Consider the following 21,220-nt stretch of genomic DNA (forward strand, 5'->3'; position numbering starts at 1 on the left):
CCTCAGCAATCAGACAACAAAAAGAAATTAAAGGCATTCAAATCGGCAAAGAAGAAGTCAAACTATCACTCTTTGCAGATGATATGATACTATATGTGGAAAACCCAAAAGGCTCCACTCCAAAACTGCTAGAACTTATACAGGAATTCAGTAAAGTGTCAGGATATAAAGTCAATGCACAGAAATCAGTCGCATTTCTTTACACTAACAACAAGACAGAAGAAAGAGAAATTGAGGAGTCAGTCCCATTTACAATCGTACCCAAAACCATAAGATACCTAGGAATAAATCTAACCAAAGAGGCAAAGAATCTATACTCAGAAAACTATAAAGTACTCATGAAAGAAATTGAGGAAGACACAAAGAAATGGAAAAATATTCCATGCTCATGGATTGGAAGAACAAATATTGTGAAAATGTCTATTTTACCTAAAGCAATCTACACATTTAATGCAATCCCTATCAAAATCCCATCCATTTTTTTTAAAGAAATAGAACAAATAATCCTAAAATTTATATGGAACCAGAAAAGACCTCGAATAGCCAAAGGAATATTGAAAAAGAAAGCCAAAGTCGGTGGTATCACAATTCCAGACTTCAAGCTCTATTACAAAGCTGTCATCATCAAGACAGTATGGTACTGGCACAAAAACAGACATATAGACCAATGGAACAGAATAGAGAGCCCAGAAATAGACCCTCAACTCTATGGTCAACTAATCTTCGACAAAGCAGGAAAGAATATCCAATGGAAAAAAGACAGCCTCTTCAACAAATGGTGCTGGGAAAATTGGACAGCCACATGCAGAAAAATGAAATTGGACTATTTCCTTACACCACACACGAAAATAGACTCAAAGTGGATGAAGGACCTCAATGTGCGAAAGGAATCTATCAAAATCCTTGAGGACAATGCAGGCAGCAACCTCTTTGACCTCCACCGCAGCAACTTCTTCCTAGGAACATCGCCAAAGGCAACAGAAGCAAGGGCAAAAATGAACTATTGGGATTTCATCAAGATCAAAAGCTTTTGCACAGCAAAGGAAACAGTTAACAAAACCAAAAGACAACTGACAGAATGGGAGAAGATATTTGCAAACGACATATCAGATAAAGGGCTCGTATCCAAAATCTATAAAGAGCTTATCAAACTCAATACCCAAAGAACAAATAATCCAGTCAAGAAATGGGCAGAGGACATGAACAGACATTTCTGCAAGGAAGACATCCAGATGGCCAACAGACACATGAAAAAATGCTCCACATCACTCGGCATCAGGGAAATACAAATCAAAACCACAATGAGATACCACCTCACACCAGTCAGAATGGCTAAAATTAACAAGTCAAGAAATGACAGATGCTGGCGAGGATGCGGAGAGAGGGGAACCCTCCTACACTGTTGGTGGGAATGCAAGCTGGTGCAACCACTCTGGAAAACAGTGTGGAGGTTCCTCAAAAAACTGAAAATAGAGCTACCCTACGACCCAGCAATTGCACTCCTGGGTATATATCCTAAAGATACAAACGTGGTGCTCCGAAGGGGCACGTGCACCCGAATGTTTATAGCAGCAATGTCCACAATAGCCAAACTGTGGAAAGCGCCTAGATGTCCATCAACAGATGAATGGATAAAGAAGATGTGGTATATATACACAATGGAATACTATGCAGCCATCAAAAGACATGAAATCTTGCCATTTGCGACGACGTGGATGGAACTAGAGGGTATCATGCTTAGCGAAATAAGTCAATCGGAGAAAGACAACTATCATACGATCTCTTTGATATGAGGAAGTGGAGATGCAAGGTGGGGGGGTTTGGGGGGAGGTAGGAAAAGAAAAAATGAAAAGATGGGATTGGGAGGGAGACAAACCATAAAAGACTCAATCTCAAGAAACAGACTGAGGGTTGCGGGGGGGAAGGGGGATGGGAGAGGGTGGTGGGGAAATGGACATTGGGGAGGGTATGTGCTATGATGAGTGCTGTGAAATGTGTAAACCAGACGATTCACAGACCTGTACCCCTGGGGATAAAAATACATTATATGTTTATTAAAATAAAAAAATTAAAAAAAAAAAAATAAACCACATGAGGCAGTCATAACCATGTCTTCAAACACAATCTCAATTCTACAAAATGGACTCAAAGAAGCAGGTCAGACTTTTCGCAAAAATGGAGTAAATTGACACAGATAAAGAAAAAGAAGATAAGGACATGATTTGGAAAAAGTGGCTATTTTTAATAATCCAAAACTACAAAGATCCAAAAAATGATGTAAATACCTTCATGTGTGCTTTTTTATTGACTAATTAAAGTAAATTATTACAACCCATCCATGGGAAAAGTGCATTGAATAGACATGTAACTGGAACATAATCAACATTCTAACTTTCTATCTGAACTTCAGATTCTATTAAAAGACCAACTAGGGATTTGTTTGTTTTTTAATCTAATAAATTGTTTTAGAAGACAAACTTGGATGCCTGGAATGCTCAGCTACAGAAGCAAGTGAGATGATCTGGAGACATCTGTGGCAAATGGAAGGAGGTAAGCATCTGCTCCTACAGAGGGATCTATGGGGACAACATCAGCTAGGTTTTTCTGGACCATCTATAATTTCTAGAGAAATCACTGAATCATTAAAAGTCAATAAGCCATTTTTTTTTAAGCAATGTATGTCAAACAGCCTAATTATGTGTTGGGGCCATTAGTTCAGAATCTGTGCTTTTTTGTGGGGGGCGGGATACCAATCAGTTTTTATTTTATTTTAATTCTAGTGTAGTTAAAACAGTGTTATATTAGTTTCAGATGTGCAATATAATGATCCAACTGTTCCATGCATCAAGATATTGTGCTCTTAATCCCCATCAACTGTTTCACCTATTCCCTTATATACCTCCTCTTTAGTCACCATCTGTTTGTTCTCTATAGTTAAGAGTCTGTTGTTTGCTTTATCTCTCTCTTTTTTTTCCTTTGTTCATTTGTTTTGTTTCTTAAATGCCACATTTGAGTGAAATTATATGGTATTTGTCTTCCTGTGACTTATTTCATTTAGCATTATGCTCCCTAGCGCCATCCATGTTGTTGCAAATGACAAGAGTTAATTCTGTCTTATGACTGAATAATAATCCTGTGTATGTAGGTATCTATATCTATATCTATCTCCATATCTATCTATCTCCCATATCTTCTTTATCCACTCATCTATCAACGGATGCTTAGGCTGCTTCCATAATTTGGTTATTGTAAATAATGCTTCAATAACATATGAGGTGCATATAGACTTTGCTTCAAATGAGAGTTTTGATCCTGAAAGCTGAAAGATTTTCTACAAAATCCTGGATAAAAATTTTGAGTAAAATCAACCTCTTTTTTTTTCTGGTTATTCATAGTGTCTATAATAGATACTATGTTCTAAATCTTTTCTTTCAAATGTTTTCATTGTTGTTATACAGTTGCTTTCAATTCTACTGTTTTGGTCAATTAACACAAATTTATTTTCAAATTGTCTTATTTTGGATTTTGCCTCTCTCTCATAGACTTTATAAGAATCATTTTCATTTCAGTGGCAGTATTTAACATGAGATTCAGGTTTAAGTTGCTGTATTCCTATCCAGGATTGACTGAGAAAAAAACAGACAAACAAAAGACACTAGTAGATTTTAAAGCCTTTGGCATCTATAGTCACAGCAAATATTAAATTAAACCCATTGCTAACCAGATTAACATAAAATGTACACTAAACATCAGTTTACCTTAGGATTACACAATGTATCATGTCTACCTTTTAAAAAAATATAAGGCATTCTAGAATATATATATATATATGTATATATACATATATAATGCCTTATATATACATATATATGTGTGTGTGTGTATATATATGTATATGTATATGTGTGTGTATGTGTGTGTGTGTGTGTGTGTGTGTGTGTGTGTGTATATTTGAAGACATGAAGTAAGCACCAAACCTGACTCAGATACCACAGAAAAGTTGGGGTGATAGACATAAAATTTAAAATAAACACAAACTTTTAGTTCCTTTATTTCTCCAGAAAGGGATTTTATTTCTCCAGAAAATTCAAATAAAAAAAGCTATTAATGAGGTGCAATAAAAAATGGAGGCTCTTACTGCAAGGATAAATGAACCAGAAGAGAGAATTAGTGATAAAGAACAGCAAATGAGGGCGCCTGGGTGGCTCAGTGGGTTAAGCCTCTGTCTTCGGCTCGGGTCATGATCTCAGGGTCCTGGGATCGAGGCCCACATCTGGCTCTCTGCTCAGCGGGGAGCCTGCTTCCTCTCTCTCTCTCTGCCTGCCTCTCTGCCTACTTGTGATCTGTCTGTCAAATAAATGAATTAAAAAAAAAATCTTAAAAAAAAAAACAGCAAATGATGGAGAATAAAGAAGCTGAGAAAAAGAGAGATAAACAACTACTGGACAACGAGGGGAGAATTCGAGAGATAAGTGACAACATAATACAAAACAACATTAGAATTGGGATCCCAGAAGAAGAAGAAAGAGAGGGGCACAAGGTATACTGGACCAAATTATAGTAGAGAACTTCCCTAATTTGGTGAAGTGAGTAAGGATCAAAATTCAGGAGGCACAGACAACCCCCCTCAAAATTTAAAAAAAAAAAAAATAAAAAAAAATAAACTGAGGTCAACACCCCATCATCTAATAGAAAAACTTACAAGTCTCAGTGACAAAGAGAAAATCCTGAAAGCAGCTCAGGACAAGTGGTCTGTAACATAGAATGGTAGAAATATTAGATTGGCAGCAGATCTATCCACAGAGACCTGACAGGCCAGGGAGGAGTGGCATAATATATTCAGAGCAATAAACAAGAAAAATATGCAGCCAAGAATACTATATCCAGCTAGGCTGTTACTGAAAATAGAAGGAGACATAAAAAGCTTCCAGGCCAAACAAAAACTAAAAGAATTTGCAAACACCAGAACAGTCCTGAAGGACATATTGAAAGGGGTCCTGTAAGCAAAGAGGGAGCCTAAAAGTAACAGACCAGAAAGGAACAGAGACAATATACAGTAACAGTTACCTTACAGTCAATACAATGGCACGGAATTCATATCTTTCAGTAGTTACCCTGAATATAAATGGGCTAAATGCCCTAATCAAAGGACATAGGGTATCAGAATGGATAAAAATACAAGACCTATTGATATGCTATCTATGAGAAACTCATTTTAGACCCAAAGATACCTCCAGATTAAAAGGGGGTGGAAAATAACTTAACATTGCTAATGGACATCAGAAGAAAGCTGGGGTGGCAATCCTTGTATCAAATAAATTGGATTTTAAGCCAAAGACTATAATAAGTGATGAGGAAGGATCCTATACCATACTTAAAGGGTCTGTCCAACAGTAAGATCTAACAATTTTAAATCTCTATGCCCCTAATGGGAGTAGCCAATTATATAAACCAATTAATAACAAAAGGAAACACATTGACAATAATACAGTAATAGTAGGGGACTTTAACACCCCCCCCTCACTGAAATAGATCATCTAAGCAAAAGATCAACAAGGAAATAAAGGCTTTCAAAGGTACACTGGACCAAATGGATATATCAGATATATTCAGAACATTCCATCCCCAAACAACAGAATACACATTCTTCTCTAGTGCACATGGAACATTCTCCAGAATAGATCACATCCTGGGTCATGAATCAGGTCTCAACCAGTGCCAAGAGACTGCAATCATTCCCTGCATACTTTCAGACCACAATGCTCTGAAGCTAGAACTCAATCACAAGAGAAAAGTTGGAAAGAACTCAAATACAGGGAGGCTAAAAAGCATCTTACTGAAGAATGAATGGGTCAGCCAGAAAATTAAAGAAGAATTTAAAAAAAATCCCTGGAAACAAATGAAAATGAAAACACAACTGTTCAAAATCTTTGGGACACAGCAAAGGCAGTCCTGAGAGTAAAGTATATAGTGATACAAGCCTTTCTCAAGAAATAAGAAAGGTCTCAAATATACAAACTAACCCTCCACCTAAAGGAGCTGGAGAAAGAGCAAATAAACCCAGCAGGAGAAGAGAAATAATAAAGACCAGAGCAGAAGTCAATGAAATAGAAACCAAAAGAATAGTAGAACAGATCAAAGAAAATAGGAGATGCTTCTTTGAAAGAATTAATAAGATTGATAAGCCCCTGGCCAGACTTATCCAAAAGAAAAGAGAAAGGACCCAACTTAATAAAATCATGAATGAAAGAGGAGTGGTCACAACCAACACCAAAGAAATACAATTAGAAGAATTTATTGTGAGCAAATATACACCAGCAAATTAGACAATCTGGAAGAAATGGATGCATTCCTAGAGAATAGTTTACCTAGAGGTAAACTACCAAAACTGAACCAGGAAGAAATAGAAAACCTGAACACACCCATAACCACTAAGGAGACTGAAGCAGTCATCCAAAATCGCCCAACAAAGAAGTGCCCAGGCCCAGATGGCTTCCTAAGAGAATTCTACCAAACATTTAAAGAAAAATTAATACCTATTCTCCTGAAACAATTCCAAAGATGGAAATGAAAGGAAAACTTCCAAACTCATTTTATGAGGCCAGCATTACCTTGATCCCCAAACCAGACAAAGACCCCCATCAAAAAGGAGAATTGCAGATTAATATCCTTGATGAACATGGATGCAAAAATTCTCATCACTAGCTAATAGGATCTAACAGTACATTAAAAGGATTATTCACCAGGACCAAGCGGGATTTATTCCTGTAACACAAGTTTGGTTCAACATCCAAGTCAATCAATGTGATACAATACATTAATAAAAGAACAAGAACCATATGATACTCTCAATAGCTGCTGGAAAAGCATTTGACAACATACAGCACCATTTCTTGATCAAAACTCTTCACAGTGGGTAGGGATAGGGGATACCTACCTCAATATATCAAAGCCATCTATGAAAAACCTACAGCAAATATCATTCTCAATAGGGAAAAACAGAGAGCTTTTCCCCTAAGGTCCAGAACACAGCAGGGCTGTCCACTATCACCACTGTTATTCAACCTAGTACTAGAAGTCCTAGCAATCCACAGTCAGACCACAAAAAGAAATAAAAGGCATCCGAATCAGTGAAGAAGAAGTCACTCTTTATTCTTTGCAGATGATATGATACTTTATGTGGGAAACCCAAAAGACTCCACTCCAAAACTGTGAGAACTCATACAGGAATTCAGTAGAATGTCAGGATATAAAATCAATGCACAGAAATCAGTTGCATTTCTATACACCAACAGCAAGACAGAAGAAAGAGAAATTAAGGAGTTGATCCCATTTATAATTGCACCCCAGACCATAAGATACCTAGGAATAAATCCAACCAAAGAGGCAAAGAATCTGTACTCAGAAAACTACAGAATACACAGGAAAGAAATTGAGGAAAACTTTACCAAGAAATGGAAAAACATTCCATGCTCATGGATTGGAAGAACAAATATTGTGAAAATGTCTATGTTACCTACAGCAATCTATACATTTAATGCAATCCTTATCAAAATACCATCAACTTTCTTTCAGGAAATGGAACAAATAATCCTAAAATTTATATGGAACCAGAAAAGACCCCAAATAGCCAGAGGAATGTTGAAAAAGAAAACCAAAGTTGGCAATATCACAATTCCACACTTCAAGCTCCATTGCAAATCTGTCATCATCAAGACAGTATGGTACTGGCACAAAAACAGACACATAGATCAATGGAACAGAATAGAGAGCCCAGCTCTGTGGTCAACAAATTTTTGACAAAGTAGGAAAGATCGTCCAATGGAAAAAAGTCTCTTCAACAAATGGTGTTGGGAAAATTGGACAGGCACATGCAGAAGAATGAAACTGGACCATTTCCTTACACCACACACAAAAATAGACTCAAAATGGATGAAAGACGTCAATGTGAGACAGGAATCCATCAAAATCCTTGAGAAGAACACAGGCAGCAACCTCTTTGACCTCAGCCGCAGCAAATTCTTCCTAGAAAGATCGCCAGAGGCAAGTGAAGCAAGGGCAAAAAGGAACTATTGGGACTTCATCAAGATCAAAAGCTTTTGCACAGCAAAGGAAATAGTCAACAAAACCAAAAGAGAGCCAACAGAATGGGAGAAGATATTTGCAAATGACATATCAGATAAAGGGCTAATATCCAAAATCTATAAAGAACTTATCAAACTCAACAGCCAAAAAACAAATAATCCCATCAAGACATGGGCAGAGTACATGAACAGACATTTCTGCAAAGAAGACATCCAAATGGCCAAAAGACACAGGAAAAAGTGCTCCACATCACTTGGCATCAGGGAAATACAAATCAAAAACCACTGTGAGTTACCACTTCACACCAGTCAGAATAGCTAACATTATCCAGCCAGGAAATGACAGTGTTGTGAAGATGCAGAAAAAGGGGAATTCTCCTATACTGCTGGTGGGAATGCTGGCTGGTTTAGCCACTCTGGAATACGGTATGGAGATTCCTCAAAAAGTTGAAAATAGAGCTACCCTATGACCCAGCAATTGCATTACTGGGTATTTACTCTAAAGATAGAAATGGAGTGTATCCGAGTGTTTATAGCACCAATGTCCACAATAGCCAAACTATCGAAAGAGCCTAGATGTCCATCAACAGATGAACGGATAAAAAAGATGTGAGAGAGATATATATATGTATACACACACATGCACACGCACACATACCTACACACAATGGAATACTATGCAGCCATCAAAACCCCAAAATCTTGCCATTTGCAATGACATGGATGGAACTAGAGGGTATTATGCTAAGTGAAATAAGTCAATCAGACAAAGACAATTATCATAAAATCTCACTGATATGAGGAATTTGAGAAACAGGACAGAGGATCATATGGGAAGGGAGGGAAAAGTGAAACAAGACAAAACCAGAGAGGGAGACAAACCATAAGAGACTCTTAACTGCAGGAAACATATTGAGGTTTGCGGGATGGGGGAGGGGTGGGAGGGGATAGGGTGGCTGGGTGTTGGACATTGGAGAGGGTATGTGCTATGGTGAGAAAATTAAATACAAAATTGCATTAGGTAATCAAAGCAATGATTAGAGATCGATTAATAACATTAAATTCTTATATTTGAAAAGAAGAAATACCTAAAATCAATCATGTAAATTTCCACCTTAGGAAACTAGAAAAAGAAGAGTAATTTAAACCTGAAATAAGCAAAAGAGAAATAATAAACTTTAGAGAATTAATAAAATTGAAAACAGGAAAAGAATAAAGAAAATCAACAAAAGGAAAGCTGATGATTCGAAATAATCAATAACATTGAAAAATCTCTGGTCGGGCTAATCCAGAATTAAAAAAAAAAAAAAAAAAGAGATTATCAGTAACAGAAGTGAAAGAGGCCATCGCTACTACTCCCATGGACAGAAAATGATTAATAAAGGAACACTGAATAACTGTATGCCCTCAAATTTGATATATTAGGTGAAAGGGACCAGTTTCTTGAAAGACACATGTCATCAAAGTTCATGCAAGAGGAACTAGGTAAATATAATCACCCTATATCTATTAAAGAAACCTACCTATTGGCAGAATAAGTATCATTTTGGAGATGTGGAGATTGTAGGAAGGAAAACAAATTCTGCTAAAAGAAACTGACTCTAATATAAATATATGAAAGAACACTAGTGGGAGGTGCAGATCAAGACCATGCTGTCCTACGTAACTTTGGAAATGAGCGCAATCTGTGGACTAAAGGCAAAAGTACTGCACATAAACACTAATTGGCTGATAGATATATCTTTGATCTGTCTGCTGAGAGGGCCTAAAAGCAACGACAGACTCAACAAAAACCTCCAGGAAGCCTATCCTGAACTGACGAAGTATGTCAAAATGACAAGCGGACCAACTGAAAGAGCTACCAATGGCCATAGCTGAAAGAGGTTGCTATAAAATAAGAAGAAAGTATTTATTGAGTTGTAACTTGAAGTATAAAATAAGTATCCATGAATTCATACTCCTAAATGATGGAATTAATAAATAAATGAGGAACAAGAGATAAACTCTTTGCAGTTGCATTCCAAATAACTTAGTAGATACTCTGCCTTTACAAAGGGGGAGCATAACTCCCCACTACTTAAGTGTAGGCTATACAGAGGCACTTCCTTCCAAAAGAACTCTATAGAAAGGAAGGGAAGAGTAAGGTCACAGTGGAGACACCTAGCAATTTCTATCTCAGGTGACAAAGTAATCATCAATAGTTCTAAATCATATTGATACGATTCTCTTCGTTCTCTTTTTCCCCAAACCCCATTACCTCAGCCTAATCATGAGAAAAACATCTGACTAATTCCAGCAGAGGAACATCCTATATGATACTTGACCACTACTCCTAAAAACTGTCAGAGCCACTAAAACAAGGAAAATCTGAAAATCTGTCACAGCCAAGAGGACACACGACAACCAAATGTAATGTGGTATCCTGGAGGGAATCCTGGAAAAGAAACAATTAGGTAGAAACTGAGGACACCTGAATCAACTCTGGATTTGAGTTAGTAACAAGACATCACTATGGGTTCATTAATTTTAACAAATGTACCATGTTAATATATGACGGTATTAGGAAAAACTGAGTGCATATGGGAATTCATTGTATTAGTTTTGCAACTTTTCTGTAAATCTAAAACTGCCTTAAAAAATAAAGTCTACTTTAAAAAATAAAAAAAAATTAAAAAAGAAAAAGCGAAAAGATACAAATCCAAAAAAAGCAGCAGAAGCAGCAGAAGGAAGGGGAGGAGGAGCAGAGGAATTTAGAGACTAACGATAGAATTCAGTCTCTTATTTTCAGCTGTAGGTCTCAAGATGTAGAATCCATTCAGCAAACAGTCCACAACAAAGCTCCTTGAAGGTAGCTTAACTGACCACGATTACAGCCTTTGTACATGTTTATGCTCTATGCTGAAAGCATTTCTTTTTTTTTTTTTTTTTTTTTTTAAAAGGTCACAAGTCGGGGCGCCTGGTGGCTCAGTGGGTTAAAGCCGCTGCCTTCGGCTCAGGTCATGATCCCGGCGTTCTGGGATCGAGCCCCGCATTGGGCTCTCTGCTCAGCAGGGAGCCTGCTTCCTCCCTTCTCTCTCTGTCTGCCTCTCTGCCTACTTGTGATCTGTCTGTCAAATAAATAAATAAAATCTTTAAAAAAAAAAAAAAAGGTCACAAGTAGGCAGAGAGGCAGAGAGAGAGAGGAGGAAGCAGGCTCCCTGCTGAGTAGAGAGCCCGATGTGGGGCTCGATCCCCAGGACCCTGAGATCAGGACCCCAGCCAAAGGCAGAGGCTTTAACCCACTGAGCTACCCAGGAGCCCCTGCTGAAAGCATTTCTTATGGTTCCTTCAAAAATGTATACACTTCCATCCCTGGGAGGAGTGACAGTCTGCATAATTTTATCCATGAGATAATGTCTCTAGGAAAGCTGCTCGTCTGGCCCTTTCCACGAACATTTCTGTACACTGCTACAAAGTATGGTAGCTGACTCCATGTTCTTTGCTTGTACTCATACAGATCTTGACTTTTTGTGTATGTACATGTTTTGTTAAAACCTCATTTAGTATAATGTACAAAATGTCACTTTAATACTTACTAAGGAGATGTCACGGGCCATTCACTGGTCCTTCCAACATGAGCTGAGCTGATTTCCTATTTAACACCCACAGAGGCCCTGGTCAGTACCGTTATCTCTTGAGGAAGCCCTCATCACAACTGGTTTTCCTGAAAGCCCGCCTTATGGGGGTGCTCCTGGGTGCTGAGGACCTCCACTGTTGTTTGCACCATCACCTGCCTTGCTCCTAACACATTGTTGATGGTGCACCGAAATCAAAAGACCTGTCAAATGAAGCAGGCTCATGCTGGAAGTAGAGCGCTGATGCTGTGTCCAGGTCTGCCCGATGCACGCAGCAGGAGTCAGAGGGTTAAATGAAAGCATGTCTGTGTTGGAAAACAATGATGGCAGAGCTGATAATCACCTGGTCTGGAACCCCAGGCAATAAAGGCAGGAAGGAGGATATTTTTAAAGGGTTTTAAATGTATGTCTCTCTGCATTGCTCCCAGCTCCTCTGTGTCTGTGTCAAAATGTTCTTTACTGGATGTCTGACTTAGGAGCCCATAGTGTGGTGAAAATGAGTGGTTATGGCATATTTTAAAGCATGATTTCTGACGTAAGTAATTAAAAACAATTTGACCACTGCTGCTGTTAGGAAATTCTATACCACATTCCACACAGGAAGAGCTATGCCATTTGCAGTCAAACATCAGCCCATTTCCATGGAAGCAAGATACCCTTTCTATGCATGGGCTATAGCGAGCTCTCCTCCTGAATCCCAACCCGTATGATCCACGTTCTCACCTCAACCATGTGCCCCTTTCAGCTAGGGCGACTGGGCACATGCCATCATTCCCTCTTCTGAGAGAATTCTTTGCTCTTCTTATATTGTCAGGTCAGCTTCCAGACCTGCCTTCTATAAGCTCTAACAGAACTGTTCACTATTGACTGGAGGCCTTGGCAGATTTGTTTGTGGGGTCATTGATTAATCTCTCTCACCTACAGTAATCAGTAAGCTCCTTGTAAGTAAGGACACTGTCATTTTGGTTCATCAATATATCCCTGATCCTTATTGCTGTGTCTGGTCCTTACCACATATTTAGTATCTATTTGAATAGATGAATCTATGAATCTATAGTGAATCAGTAAGTTAGAACTTGATATATATAAAACAAGAGGTCAAGTTTTAAACTAGAACTATTCAAAGTTAACACTGATTCATGCTATAAAGAAATTACCTCTTCTGACCAACCCCCTTACAACTATCTGGCGAGCTTCGACCCGTTCCCAAGACTCAGTTTGTCTGTTACCGACTTTGGGCAGGATCAGTAATCCCCCAGACCATCCTAGATGTCCTTTTCCATTCCCAGATAGCTCTATGAGTTCATGTATCTACATTAGAGAACAAGTGCTGTATAGGCTTCCATACTTGTTTCCACCATGAGCCTGTGAGCGCCCCAAGGTCAGGCTCCATATCTTCTGTTTGTACTTTGTCAGATCTTCTCACAGTGCCCAGCATAGAGAAGTGTTCAGTAAGTATTACAGAATAAATGGATGCCTCTCTCTACCAGTTATCAAGGTTGCGTTAGGCACTAAATTCTTCGGACTCTCCTAATGCATGCAAATATTATCTTCTAGTTCTTCCTCATTGAACGTTAACCCCCATAAACATCTTTCCTGAGAGGGCTCTTGAAAAAAAGGGTGGGAAGGGATGTATAATTTTATTCCCTTACTTCTCACTTAGGTGTAATTTCTTTCGATTTTAAGAGACAAGGGATCATCTCTCTTTTAACACCTTCTCTTTCTGATCCCTGAATCAGGCTGAGAAGTGTCATTCAGTCTAGAGGTGATAATGCTCGCTCCAGCTCTCTCTCTCACCTGGGACACAGTAAATGAGGTCAGTTCATCTCTCTGAGTCACAAACGGGTCACCTGTAAATGACGGCAAAGCACTAGATGCTTCCACAGCAATGCAAGGTCTAGTTCTGCTGCCTCCCAGTCATGTATTTCCAGGGTATCATGTTGCTTCGCTGGACTAGGTGTTTCACATCTTGTTAAATGACTGTAAAGTGAAACCCTTCCCCATGAATGTTTAATGGACTTAAGGGAATGCCGGACGCAGACAATTCATTTGTTAAACACTGCAATTTGCAAAGAATTTCAAGTAGCTAACCTGGGCTTCAAGATAAAGTAAAGACAGATTTGCCTGATACGGTGTCGAGCAGGAAATTTTCCCTCCCAAAGATTAGGATGTTAAGTGGATAACCCATCACCCTCTGTGTAGTAGAAATAATGATAGAACTCCTAGGCTGGGCATTCAGAGTTTCCTAATGGACGCACTATGCAACTTGAGCTTGGACTCTGGATTTCCTCACTACTCTGGACATTTGGGAAGGATAATTTTCTGTTGTGGGGGAGGGCTAGCCTGCACATTGTGAAATATGTACCAGCACTTCTGCCCTCCTCTGCTCATGGATGCCTCTCCAGTTAAAACATCTGAAGTCCCCAGACTTTGCCAAAAGTTCTCTGGGGCAACAGTGCCCCCTGTTGAAGCATTGCGATATAAAGATGTGAGTTTGGCTTTCTGCTACTCATAAGCAGTCTGTCAGAGAGAAACTTTCTCAAGCTTTGAGTCCCATTTCCCTCTTCTGCACGTAGTGGGTGTAAATTAAGTCGTCGTTGTTAGGACAAAATGAGGCGATGTATTTATATCATTTAGCATGATTCCGTGTATGTACTCAGTCTATGGTATTTGCTATTACGATGATTACGACTTCATTCGTTATTGTTAGCTTTTAACATTGATGTAGAAGAAAAAATTGTAGACCTACGAAGAAAAACTGCTTTACTGGATTTTCTTCAATACATTTGCTCCAATATTCACAGAGAAAAATTGAACCACACATCAGATTGCTGCTTGCCCTGAGACCAGGGCTACCAGGCTTCCAGCAGCACAGATGTCACCTATACTCATCCTTGCATATCTTCAGCATAATATGGAAGGAGAGCAAACTTTTTAAAAGTTTCTGTTCCTGAGGTGCCTGGGTGGCTCAGTGGGTTAAAGCCTCTGCCTTCGGTTCAGGTCATGGTCTCAGGGTCCTGGGATGGAGCCCCGCATCGGGCTCTCTGCTCAGTGGGGAGCCTGCATCCCCCTCTCTCTGTGCCTGCTTCTCTGCCTACTTGTGATCTCTCTGTCAAATAAATAAATAAAATCTTTAAAAAAAAGTTTCTATTCCTTTTCAATGTATTACTGATATATATTCTCCCTTACTATTTTCTCCCATTATATACAACACTAAAAACTACAGTCCAATTGTTATTTGGTTCTTATAACAAAAAGAGAAGCAAGAGTATCAGCAGGGACAAAGCTCACCAGATGGAATACTTGACTCAAAATAATATGGACTGAGATTGTACCACACAGTCAAATAGTTAAATGTAAATTTAAAAAAAATATTATGTTCTCCTATTAAATTAGCAAAAGAAATGTTGACAAAGGTATAACAAAGCTGGTAGTCACCCACACTGCTTTCTAGCACTGAAATTGATATGTGCCTCTGGGAAAGCAACTTATTTATTCCAGTCCAGTCTGGTTAAAGGGACTGCTCAGGCCAGTCCCTTGGGCCCAAGCAGGCAAAATGTAGGATGCTATGACCAGCATGCCTGTGTCTCCTCAATGCACCTCACTCCCCTTCTTCAGGGTCCTTACAAGCCTTCCTTTCCTATCTATTCTGTGCCTGCACTCCCAGCCCAGCCTAAAACTGATGATTCCTTGAAATGTATTGTCCTAGCTGCCCACACCCCAACTCAGAGGGAAAAAAAAATGTCCTATATATATTCTTTGTACCCAAAATGGGAGAAATATAAAAAGCCACTTTCCCACATCTTATCTTGGGCCCTGTGGGAATGATCCAGTTGAGGCCACCCTCCACTTCCCTGGCTAACATACAAAATGTGGGTATGGGTGGGCCAGAGTGGAGGAGAGGGAAAGAAAAAGAAAAGGAAATCCACTGTGCCCCCAAATCTTTCAAGTGTTGGAACCCTTAAAATTTGTAATTTCTTGCTATTCTAATTCTAATCATCCCAATCAAATGAGGGGTGGGGAAACATATGAGTGAGGAGTTTATTTTCGTTTTCCTTTAATAGTAAACAATAGGAAAGGACAGGAATGTCCACAAGGAGGGAAGGATGAGGACACTGCGAAGTGGCCACTTTGTGGACAAGTACACTAGCTCCCAAATGAGTTCATGGGGAGCATAAAGCAGAGACAGAAAATGCTATTGATCATCTGTTTGGTGAAAATGAAGGATACAAAATTTTATGTGTATTTTAGCTGCAACCCTGTAAAATATATAGGGACTGACAGAGACTCTTCCCAACCGAACTCTAGAGAGCCTCCTCTGAGCCCTCTTTTCTACTGTGCCTTAACTTCAGCCTCTAAGAACTGCAGATTCCCAGCACAAATGATTTCATTCACTCATATCCGCACTAAAATACTTGAGTAAACTTTAATATAGTCTCTCTCTCTCTCTCTGTTTTTTCATAGCCTCTCATAGCCTTCACCCCTAGAATGACCCTGACCTTCCTTAAAATGCCTGCTTGAAAACCTAAACCAAAACCAAAACCAAAAACTCTAAAGCCTCCAAAAGCGTGTACTGTTTGTTCTAGCCAACATCTGAGGAATAGCCCCCACCTGCCTTTCTGGGAACACTTACTTGAAAAAGGCTTACAACTAACTCTAAGCTGCCCTTTGTCATTTTGAGACATATATGTGTCTCCCCCAGCTCAGGCGTTTCTTTCTCAAGGACCTGAAAGCCAAATGTTTGAAATGTAATTAGGAAGGACAGGACCTCTGTCTCCCCATCTCTGTGGAAGTACAGAATCCTAAACTCCATTAGTTGCCAGCTAACACCCACCTGGCAAATACACTGATTTTTCACTTCCCCGACTCTGTCAAGACCCTGCCGACTCCTCTCCCTATTCCCTCATTTTCCCTTTAAGACAACCGGTCCCCTCTATGCAAATTGAAGTTGAGTTCAGCTCATGCTGGAGCTTCTTCCATAATGGAATAATACGTTACTGATTAAAATCTGTGCTTACTGTTTTAACTAGTGGCTGCCTTTGTTTATCTTCAGCAGGTCCAGTTACTAAGGAATTGAAACCCTCCATCACTGCATTTGTGTGGCGAGGTAGCGAGATAATACCCAGAAATCATTAGCAAAAACATCCCTTCTATTACAGGAAAGAACAGTCCCCACATAACTATGATTACAAGTTTAACAAAACTTTGCTGGGAAGCAATTCTGATTTATGAATTCACACTAAACATCTAAGTACATCTGTTATGCATAGAAAATGGTGACTTTCTGGGTAATGATTTTTTAGAATTACAAATGATGTACAAATTCCCAGTGATTTATGCATTTGGAGGGGCATGAATATGTCCTGGGTGATTGCCTATTATACTCAAATACTAGGTTTATACCAGGGCCTTTGTTCCTTCCTTTTGTTTCTCAGAATCTGGAAATGCAATCTTATATGGGGGCAAAGAATTTGCTAACCTGAGAGGAATATTTCTGTATGTCTTGGATGATATTTGCTTGTCTTTAATTAAGTGTTTCACGATCTATTGCAGAAATGATTAAAACAACTGTAGAAAGAATGTAGGATTCAAAGAGCTCATATTTCAAGTTCTGCTACCTATTTAAGGTTTGGTATTAGGACATACTGACTCTGAGAATATCACTCTCCCTTCCCACCTGTCTTACCTTTGACATCTCTCAAATCCCTTAAATTGTAGTTGCTGGAATATAGTACACATTCTCAGGATTCCATGGCTTCATTTTTTCTGTTTCTCCTAGTCTCTTTTCCTTTGCTCTTTGACTAGCTGATGAACCTTTCACCCATCTACCTCCTTTTGGTTTCCTCTCCAATCTACTGCAGTGTCAACCATCTCGGCCCACGAACCCCTCTGGTTCTGGTGTCTTTATCTCTTACTACAGTTAAGTTCCCATAAGGTAGAGAACATTGGATCCCTGGTGCCCAGCACCATTTTCTGACACAGAGTAAGAATGTAGTAAGTCATTATGGAACAACCAACCACAGCTTTTTTTGCTTCCAGAGATTAATTTATATTGCACAGTGTAATCTAAAGCTGAGATTTAATTTTTCTGTTTCAACTTGTACATGTGTATGTGCACACACCCAGAACTGCAAGATGATTTAAGGAAAAATCTATAAAGTACTGAAAAAAAAAATCTACAAGTCTGATCCCAAGCTCCCCATCTCTTCTGAACTGGAAGCACTGAGGTGGGCTGGGGAAGAGATATACAGACAGGTAACTTACACTTTGCAGCTGGACATGATTTTTCGCCAAGTTCTCTGACTTTGCCATTGTGCTGGATGCTTTGAGGCTGTAGTTTTTACCACTTTGTGGTTCTTTCAGCTGCTCTTGAATTTGTTTAGCTTGTTTCCTGCAGGTTTAAATAAACACATAAATACTTACATCACTTTATTCTATTCATATTTGGGGGATTCATTCATTCCCAACATCTATATTTGTCATTTGTGAAACCTGGAAAACTCAGTTAACAAAGAACATCCTTCCCTCATTTTCAAGCTGCCTTCCCCATCAGATAACTTCTAATCTGGAGAGAAGCTGGTTTTATCCATCAACATCCTGGGATTCACACCCAATGGTGTGCCAAAGGAAGACATAATACATAATACATTGTCCTGGCCCCCAGGGATGCAAGAGGTCCCTAACCCTTAGTGCTCAGTGGTAAAGAATTAGAAATGCTCCGAAGTAACCAGTGGAAAAATTTGAAGCTTGGACCTAACAGCCACATATAACATAGTAACAAAGTTATATCTCTATTTGTTTCATTTACATTTCCAAACATGTATAGCTTGATCACATAGCCTGCATATATACCGTAAGTGTATTTCCTCTTCTACAATTTAGAAATAGCTCATTTATTATTATCATTAGATCTGAATGTGAAGATTTTTATTTCTCCTTTATAAATAACAATTAAAAAAATAATTAACTCTTGAAAGAACATCTTAAAAATGATGCCAAGAGTCATTTTAAGTGTTTTCCATGTATCAACTCACTTATTATTTGTGATAATTCTGTGTGATGGAGCATTAACCTATACTCATTTAATATATGAGGAAACAGAGGCACAGAGAAACTAAATAATTTTTCCAGAGTCACATTGCTAGTAAGTGGTGGGAGTGAATTACTCTCAATCACCACTTCAGACTGTCAAACCACTTGCCTATATTCCTACAGCCTCTCAGTGGGAACACTGAGACTATTCTCAAGTTTCAGATTCTCACCAAAGTACTCTTGCCTGCATATGTGGGTGACTGCTGCTAACCACAAGGATGCAACAAATTACTCCCTTATTAACTGCTCTCTTCCAAGGGCTTTACATTAATTATCTATCAGCAGAAGACTCAGTACCCAGAAACACATATGCGCACACACACTGCAGAATTGTCCAGCCCACGCCAAACTTTTAACTCTTTCCAAGATCCCCGTCAAGGATAGAGCCTTTGGTGGAATATGTACATGGTCTCCTGCAGAGAGCTTTTCCTGAGAATGGGCTTGGGTATCAGACAGACTGTGATTTGAGTCCCAGCTCTGCCACCCACCATTTTTGCTTTGATTTACTAAATCAAAATGACAGTTTTCCTAAACTTCTTTGAGCCTCAGTTTCCTCATCTGTGCATGGTGTCATAAAAGCTAACTTCCACGGATACTGTGGAAATGAAATGTGAGAACATCTGCAAAGTGTTGATCTGCTTCCCCTTCTCATCATTTAGTAAGCTTAGTTGTATGGGAAGATCCTATAGAGAAATTATAACATTGGCTCAAAGATAAAGGAAAAGATTGTATTAATTGCATCTCTCACAGGCAAATGACAGTGTTTGCTACCGGATTTGGAAGCTCTGAGAATCATTAACTCTTTTGAATTTACAACAACAGTGATGTAGCTCTGTTTGTTTAAAAATTACTTTTAAATTTTCAATTGTTTGGGGAGTTTTTATCTATAGTACTTTTAGTTGCTTTAGTCCAGCTGTAATAATCTATTTCCTAAGAGATAGTCTGTAGCCTATTGTTAAAAATAAATCTATCATATCGGCATTATACGAAACACATTATAGCCACAAAATTCCACCAGGGATTCACTGATGAAGGAAACAGGAGATCAGGAGGTTCTACTCGAAAAGGGGTTTGGCACAGAGTAAGGACCCAGTTACTCTCTGAAGGATTAAGTAGTAGAAACATTAACTATCTTTCCAGTAATTCTGTAATTCAGTGTCTGGGAAATGCCAGCTTCTAAAGTAATTTTCCTCATACAAATGTGTGATTGTAGTTTCCTAAATCCTTTTATATTTTGCTTTCCTTTACTGGCTTCTCACTCACGTCCTGACTCAGTAATATTCCAGAATAAGCAGGCTTTCCTTACTGAACCAGCCTCCTTCTCTATGCATACCTACCCTGTCCCAAACACACATACTTTTGCTCTTTCTTCCTTCATCCAGCAAATGGGAACCAGGACATGAGAGGTGTCTGATTAAAATACCATTACCTCTCTCACAAGAGTCAATGCTCTGGGAAAGACAAGATAAGGGCTTTCCACACTAGAACCCTACTAGCCTAACAATGTCGACATTAACAATTTGTAGTTTGTTGAGTTTTAAGTTTCTCTGGTCCAGTTCATCAGAAAAGAAATGATATATAAATTGTGGAATATCAGGCATTACAAGTCGACTGGTAGGCACTGTTGGTAATGTTGTGGGATGGGTTCCTGGGGAAGCAGGCACTTAGACGGAGACAGCATGAAGGATTTTTATTAGGGGAGGCTCTTTGGATCAACAGCTGTAGAATCAAAGGAAGGGAAGCAGGACAGGGCTAAGGGAAAAAATTGGAATGTAATGCAGTCTCAGTGATGGAGATCCCAATCCCTTGGGATGCTCTGAAACCAGCATGGCCTTGCATCCTAAATTGGGGCAAAGATCTAAGCCTTTGGAGTGTCACATTGACCTGTCATTGGAGGTGGGCTATCTCAGGACAGAGGAAGGCAAGTTTTATCATACTTGTTTTAGCAACTGGAGGACTAAGATCTTCGTTGCTCAAGAGAATCAAAGCTGCACATCAGAGCAACCACTGCCTATCTTTAACGGGCTTTTCTTGGGCTAAAATCTTTGACTTCAGAGGATGGTAATCTATGGTCAGGGCTGGTTTTTACTGGGAGCACCATTTTTTCCTTTTTCCTTCTGTTTTTCCCAGTCATGATCAATATTCATCCTAGCTTCTGTCTCCTGGAACATCTCTCCTATCTCAATTCCATTTTTTAGAGTTGAATCGTGTCTTGCACTTCCCAAGTCTACTAAGGACTTCTACAGGCAGCCTTACACTTTTTACCCATATGAGTTGAAAGCAAAAAGAAACAAAAAAAAAAATTTACAGTTGCTCATCAGCCAGATTTGAATAGCTCAACTAATATTTCCAATAACAACTTATGGGAATATATGGGCTTATTGGAAGTGATGAGAAGATAATTTCTTTCACTGTGTCCTTTAGAGTTGT

The 21,220-nt window shown here is 39.0% G+C and overlaps 1 protein-coding gene across 7 annotated transcripts in view; it reads right to left on the reverse strand.

The window, feature by feature from the left end:
• The window catches only part of NRG3 (neuregulin 3), a gene marked incomplete at both ends in the record, with an annotated part of 1,061,561 nt that overhangs the window by 16,436 nt on the left and 1,023,905 nt on the right, over positions 1-21,220 (reverse strand). For all 7 annotated transcript variants that reach the window (XM_080823074.1, XM_080823078.1, XM_080823077.1 and 4 more), the window contains one exon: positions 17,963-18,089. In XM_080823074.1, the coding sequence (XP_080679200.1) occupies positions 17,963-18,089 (127 nt within the window). The remainder of the gene's footprint in view (positions 1-17,962; positions 18,090-21,220) is intronic.

This window comes from Martes martes, assembly GCF_963455335.1.
Source record: "Martes martes genome assembly, chromosome: 14".
Lineage (NCBI taxonomy): Eukaryota > Metazoa > Chordata > Mammalia > Carnivora > Mustelidae > Martes > Martes martes.